A 6,993-nucleotide genomic window follows, 5' to 3' on the forward strand; every position below is an offset into this window, starting at 1 on the left:
ATTTTTAAAATTGTATCTATTATGGAATTATTAAAAAAGAAATCATATTATGTATACAATAAAAACTTAATTATCCTCTAAATATTATGTCTTCCGATTAAGTAACCTTGTTGCATGCAGTTCATAATTTTCTTCCAATATACACAAATTGCTTATAGATAACAGAAATTCAATGAATAAATTTTAAGAAAATTTGAAGAAAATGTGTACATACTTTTCGAAAGGTACTTTTCACCAATGAGAACTTATATCTATACATTGTGTTCCACCCAACACAGTAAGTTAACTGTAGAATTACAATGAACATTTTTAGTTATAGAATACTTGGTCAAATAAATATTCCATAAGTAATCCTGTACAAAGACATTGCACACAATTACTTGTAGATTATGTTTTCCATTATAAAGGAGTAGGAAACGAACGTGCAGTTCATGTGAAGAGTGGCCACTATCACCAATGGACATTGAATCTATCTCAGATAAGATAAGAGTGCTACCAGTCAGTTATAGATGCATCGGTACCCCTGAGAATTAAGTCGGAACTCTTTATATAAAAGTCTGTTTATTTTGGAAATTTAAATTTACTTGGATTAGGCTGGGTTTTATCAGGCAAAATCTTTATCATACTACCTCAAAGGTAAATGTATAAAAATAAAATCTATAAACGTTTATGACGTTTAGAAACTACATAAAACATGAATACTTAACCAGGTCACATTTCCACCCCACTATGGGAACATACACAAATGAATGTGTTGAAGCAACGTCCAACACACCCATTTATGTCGCACGATATCTAGTCTCTTTAGGGATGTTCTACTATTTCTATTACTCTGTTAAAATTGTATTATCATTTACTACAAACTACGATGAGAAAACTTTTTTCTTTCAGATGTTTTTTTTTTCCAATGAGTTCTTAGAGTAAAAAAAATAATTTTCAGTTAACTTTTAAAATATTCAACAAATCAAAGGTTTCCTAGGAATAACCAATATTAAAGTGCATTGTAATAGTAAATTACAATTTACGTAATCTTATGTGCTAAAATAAAGACCACAGATTTATCTGTAATTAATCAAACACTACCTGCTATATCCCTGCAGACTTTTACCAAGCCATAGAACAGAGGAATGGAGCCACTAGCATCATTGCAAATCACCAGAACATACTAAGTAATAAAACATTGCATTATACTAAACATATTAAATGCATGAACATTAAAATGTTAACACTAATTTAGATATTTTTGTATCAAATCCAAACTATCACTCACATTCAGTAATATAAAACCTATTTACATAGTTTCATTCAAATAAGGCAGTCACATTTGTAACATACCACCAGCTAAAATTCTAGAGTGGAGAAAATCAGTAGAAAAGATACAAACATTACTACACCAAGGGCTTTTTTCTAAAGAATAGTGTAAAACAAAGTTCTTATACACTATTATTCATTAGTGACCGAAGTTTCGGCCAAAAAAGGGGTTTCCGCCGAAGTTTCGGTTTCCTAACTTTACATAAACTTCAGTACGCCGACTAGTCATTGCCGACAGGTCAGGCTTTTGTTTGTATTTTTTTTATTTTAAAAATTAACTTTCTTTATTTCGTTTAACATGATCACAAGACAAATAGAGGTCCAAGTGATCCTATAAATCTGTATTATCTTAAAATTCCGCAGAATTTTATACATTTAGAAGTCTTAAAAAATATTCGATTTCGGCTGAAACTATAGTCTGATTTATAATTAGGTGTCCAAAATTAGCCTGATAATAAGTAGTCATTGTCGCCAATATAGCTCTATAACTCCATGTAGAACAGGGATTTTACCTAAAGCTGATCACAAGTGCGTTGTCATGTGTGAGAACTAAGATAATAAAATACTCTTGCATCAAAACACGGTAGCTGCATCCCGCTAAAAAAGTAAATGTTTAAAGAATACAATTGTAATAATAAAATTCATACTTTTATTTAATTTCAGTATCGTGAAAGAAAACAAAATGAGCTCTGAATTTAATACGCCTAAAGAAACAGGTCCGAATACAAACATAGTGGATAGGTTAGATGAATGTACGTTGTGGGCTAGTACACGAATTGTTCTTAATTTTTACCATAAAAATGTGGCTCCAACTTTAGTTAAAGTTCTGGAAACGGTGAACGAGGACGCTTGCCAAATTAGTCAAAAACCTAATTGGGAAGAGTATTAAAACATTTAAAATTTTAAGCACTATAACCGCAAACGTTAAGATTCTCTAATAGATAAAACTGAAATAATATTGTGGCGTCGTAACTATTTACTGTCTATCAATCAACACCGAAGAGATGGCAGACAAATCTATTACCAGGACGAAACTTGGATTAATGAAGGGCACACTACGAAGAAAGTTTCGGTTGATACTTAAGTTAAGTTGTCAGGACAGGCATTTCTAGATGGCTCGTCATCAGAACTAAAAGCACCATCTGGAAAAGGTAGGAGATCAATTGTAGGCCATATAGGCAGTGAAGGATTCCTTGAAGACAGACTGCTGATTTTTGAGTTAAAAAAGAATGTTGGTGATTACCATCAAGATATGCACAGGGCTTGTTTTGAGGAGTGGTTGCAAGTAAGGTGCCTCCTGCATGTAAGGTGCACCAGACAGTGACTTTAAGTGGATGTAATGACTCAACAACAGCAACAAGCCTCAGACAATCGCAGCTCTTAAGGAGAATATTCGACTGGAACGCGAAGTGTTATCGGCGGAAATCTTAAGGAAAGTCGTGGAAAATCAAGCGCAAATTTCTGTCCACGATGGTGGAAGGCACCTGACAGATATTATATTTTCTAATTAGAAAAAAAAGTAACAGGTGCTAAAAATTTCTATTACTCAAAATCACTTTTTTTATTCAGTACAAAACTTATTCAAAAACAAAATAGGGTGATTAATTTTGCGCCACCCTATATAAGCCCTGTTATAAAAATTGAAGATAACATGGGCAATCTGGCAATCATATAATTGATGGTGTTACTGACAGATTCGTCATTAATGTAACTGTCTCTATCTATAAAGCAAGTAAGCCTATCATTAATGTGGAAACATAAAAAAATCCTTTATTATAATTTTCAAAAATAAAAGGTTTACGATACCTGTAATCGTATTTTGACAATGACATTTCTTTGTTTACACTTCGGACACCTAATTATGAATCAGACTATAGGATAGAAACCGATGATTCGATAATCGGTTGTAAAACCATTTCCGACAAGTCGTGCGTCCAATTTGGCATTTATAGTAACAAAACAGTAAACAAATATTATTCGGATTTTTCACTGTCCACTTTTAAGTCCTTGAGTTTGAGAACAACACCTTCAGAATCCTTGTCAGATTCTTTTTTAGTGTCTTCATCTGGTGTTTTGTCTGCACTCTTGGGTTCTGGAGTGTCAGTATCCTCACTTCTGGTGATACTGCTCTCATCCTCATCTGAGGATGGATCCTGAGTGTAGAGGCTGCACTTTGTTCTGACAATCTCTTGGGCTTCTGCAAACTTCGTCTTCCAGAGCTCTGCATCTGAAATGAATATTAATGCCATTAACCTTTTAATGTTTCCATTGAAATGTTTACTATACAGAATACAGCACTATTGAACAGCAAACATGAGAAAAAATAGTGATAGCCTAGTGGTTAAGAAATTTGGACTCTTGATCGAGGGTTCTCAAATTTATGCGCATATTAGAAATTAATTATCATGTGCTTTTAACAGTGAAGGAAAACATTGTAAGGAAACCTGCATACCTAAGAAATTAAAAAAAAAGTTTTCAAAGGTATGTGAAGTCTACCACTATACACTTGGCCAGCATGGTGGACTATGGCCTAATCCTACTCATTCTGAAAGGAGAACCATGCCCAGCAGTAGATTGATGATGATGAGAAAAAACATTATGAACTATCTTATATATGGTAAGGTTTGTTGATGGTTTAGTAAGTAGGCTTAGTGTCAACATTTGAGCATTCTTCGAGAACAATTTGTTTTAATACAACCTAGATGTATCAAAAGAAACATCCATTACTTTGTATGGAAATTAAAATAATGAAAAATCCCTTTGATGTTGCAAGTTTCATAGAGGCTCTACATAACTTTATACTTTGTGGATTCTAGATAATTATGGAAATCGTTAAAACAATATTACTACACATTGCACACATAATTATGATTAAAATTCCAAACTACTAGAGATAATGATAATGTTTACTGAATGAATCATCAAACATTTGTTTGAAATAACAAGTCTATCTACAATATTTTACTATTTATAGATCAGTCACTATGATCAACACATTAACTAGAGTAAATAAGTCATCAAAATAAATCAAACAAACAAATGTGTTACCTACAGTCATATAAAAATCGAGTAAATTTAAGTCATTAAAAATATTTAAAATTGGATTAATACGTGTAGTATATACAAAAATAAATAGAACAATAATAGAAAGAGAATAGAATAGTTTGTATCTACAAACAATATTAAATTTTATTGCAATATTCAAGCAAGATTGCTTGGCATGTATTGTAAAAAAAAGTTGAGTAAAATAAGAGCTTCACTTTATATAATACTTGAGTAGAATTAATTGACATCAAATTCGAAAAACATAAACTGTGTTACTTAAATAAACACATGTGTTATAGTCCGTTTAAAACTGCTAGTCCGCTCTGAATATAGAAATGAATCAACTCGCCATAGCAAATTGTATGACTACACCTGCTCGCAACAACTTCAGAGTGGACTAGCGGTTTGGCGCAGACTATAAAATGGTAATCATACATGTCCACCAAAGATATTATGGTGCTGTTTGAACAGACAGCTTACAGACATTTTAAGTAAACGCAACACAAATATGATAAAATGTATCAACATAGAACAAGTTATCAAGTAAGCTTTGCTGTTCCTAATTACTAAATTAGAATTATGTCTTAACATAATTGTCTTTCTCACTTAGAAATAAACTTCAGGATTAGTAAATAACAAAATTTCCCCAGTGGTGAAAATTTGACTATATTTGTAAAATTTACAATAATGTTGTCTATGATTTTTTATTTATAACAAAGTAAGAAAAGAGAATAGGATACTTTTTTGTAAAGGCAAAAAAGTTCAGCCTTTGCAAAAAATTATAGATAATATGTGTATATTCATACACAGAATATCTATAATTTTTATACACTTGCAAAAAATAATTCGACAAAGTATAGGTGACAAAATAAATTTTAATTTGAAATCAAACTTACTTTGTGGGTTACCAAACTTGATAGCAAGCAATTCTTGTTTGCATTGTTCATCTGCATAGTCGGCGAACACAGACCAGTTGAAAGCCTTATCGGAGCCACAGTGCACATTCATCCTGATGTCCGGTGTGATGAAGTGGTTTGCGCACACCTTCAGGGTCTTGTCACGTCTCATCACCACTCTTACTGTGTTGTTTGTCCTGTGACGCAGCAGTTTTATGTCGCCTGTGCCACGCTCCTGCAATTATATCAGTGGAAGTTAAAGGAAAAGGGCTTTACATTATGTTAAATATTACACCTTTGAAAAATTTAAACTTTTATATAGAGTAAAAAAAAATGTAGTTCGACACTGCAGGTAGCAATAAGCCTATCTGGAGTTGATTGGTATTGTCCATGAGTGGCAGTAGCCACATACAATCAGGTGTATTGCATGCTTGTCAGCTACTCCCTATATTATAAAAAAGTACATTATGATATGCGTGGCATCCAACAATAAATAGTTTGCTTAATCTAATTTCTAATAGAGCAGTAGTAGGACTAATTTTGATAATTATTTATAATTTAAATTTGTCGTTCTTTGGTGTGTAGCCAAAATACACTATTAAAACAAACAATGAAACTCAATACAGCGCAGCAGTTAGATCTACAGTGATGCGATTACTTAGGATAAACACAATAGCAAAAACATAAATATACCCATAATAAATATTAAATTAATTATTGCTTTAAACAAAGTAATCCTGACTAACTTTTAGTTTGTAATGACATTTATAAGTATGAAACCTTCGTAGCCATGTTTATATTTAACAACTGTGAGGGTAGTCTATTGATATTCGTATGGTGTGAAAATCTGCTACTTAGGACACGGAAAAGCGCCGCTAAAATACGAGTGTAGGTCACAGAATGCCATAAAAAATCTTATCTAATTTTTGTTCACCACAAAAACTTACAAATTCGCAATTTTCTATGAAAAACTTGGTTAACATTTGTCATAATTTACAAGTATAAATAATTCAGAAAACATACATACGTTCATGGGACAAAGAATTTCACAAATAGTGATTGCCTACCATTGTTATTTATTTTTTGGAATTAACAAAGGAAATAATTATCCCGTAAAACTTAATGGTCGTTAAAAGTCAATTACCTTCCACTCGTGGTCAGCGGTGTCGTATCTGTACAAGCGCGCCCGTATTTTCGCGAGTTCCTCCTCATCTTCTTCGTTCGTGTGAATTTCCACCAGCGGTAACGACACAATTGGGTCGAAGTGAGGATCGTGCTCCGGCGTCTCGGCGTCGCCCACCTCGCTCTCACTGTTACGCCTCACACTTTCCTTCACCTGAAGACCGAAGCTATCATGTTCATACGCGACTCAAACTCCTTATAACAACAAAAGATAACAATAGTACTCACCGGTGAAGACATTTTTAAAATCAAAATTACAATGTGTATGCGGTAATAAAGTTTTAAGTATTAATATTTTCACGACAGAAACACGATAGACCAAGTTTCGTCAAATTATTTTACTGGGAAAATATGCTGTTGAAATTGAGTTGAGATGATGATGTACACAGATAAAAATTAGATTTGATTATAGTTTTGGTAGCTGTTTTTGCGTTCCGTTCCATCCCGACTAAAAATGTTTCAAACGTTAACAACTTTGTAGGTCCTGCAGATTTAAAATTTACATTTTACACAAATTACAAGTGTTAACATTATTAAATTACATTATGTTAGATAGATT

General features: G+C 32.7%; 1 protein-coding gene across 1 annotated transcript; it reads right to left on the reverse strand.

The window, feature by feature from the left end:
- Position 1: 1 nt before the first annotated feature.
- On the reverse strand, positions 2 to 6,840 carry LOC140746164 (ran-specific GTPase-activating protein). The gene is made up of 4 exons (XM_073078191.1): positions 6,663 to 6,840; positions 6,397 to 6,588; positions 5,253 to 5,487; positions 2 to 3,538 (listed from the first exon to the last, which is right to left on the reverse strand). The coding sequence occupies exons 1-4, from the start codon at positions 6,672 to 6,674 to the stop codon at positions 3,285 to 3,287; spliced, it is 693 nt and encodes a 230-aa protein (XP_072934292.1). The 5' UTR covers positions 6,675 to 6,840; the 3' UTR covers positions 2 to 3,284.
- Positions 6,841 to 6,993: the final 153 nt, after the last annotated feature.

Source organism: Epargyreus clarus, unplaced genomic scaffold (assembly GCF_041222505.1).
Source record: "Epargyreus clarus isolate Ecla_fem2 unplaced genomic scaffold, WU_Ecla_fem_2.2 ptg000012l, whole genome shotgun sequence".
Classification (NCBI taxonomy): Eukaryota; Metazoa; Arthropoda; class Insecta; order Lepidoptera; family Hesperiidae; genus Epargyreus; species Epargyreus clarus.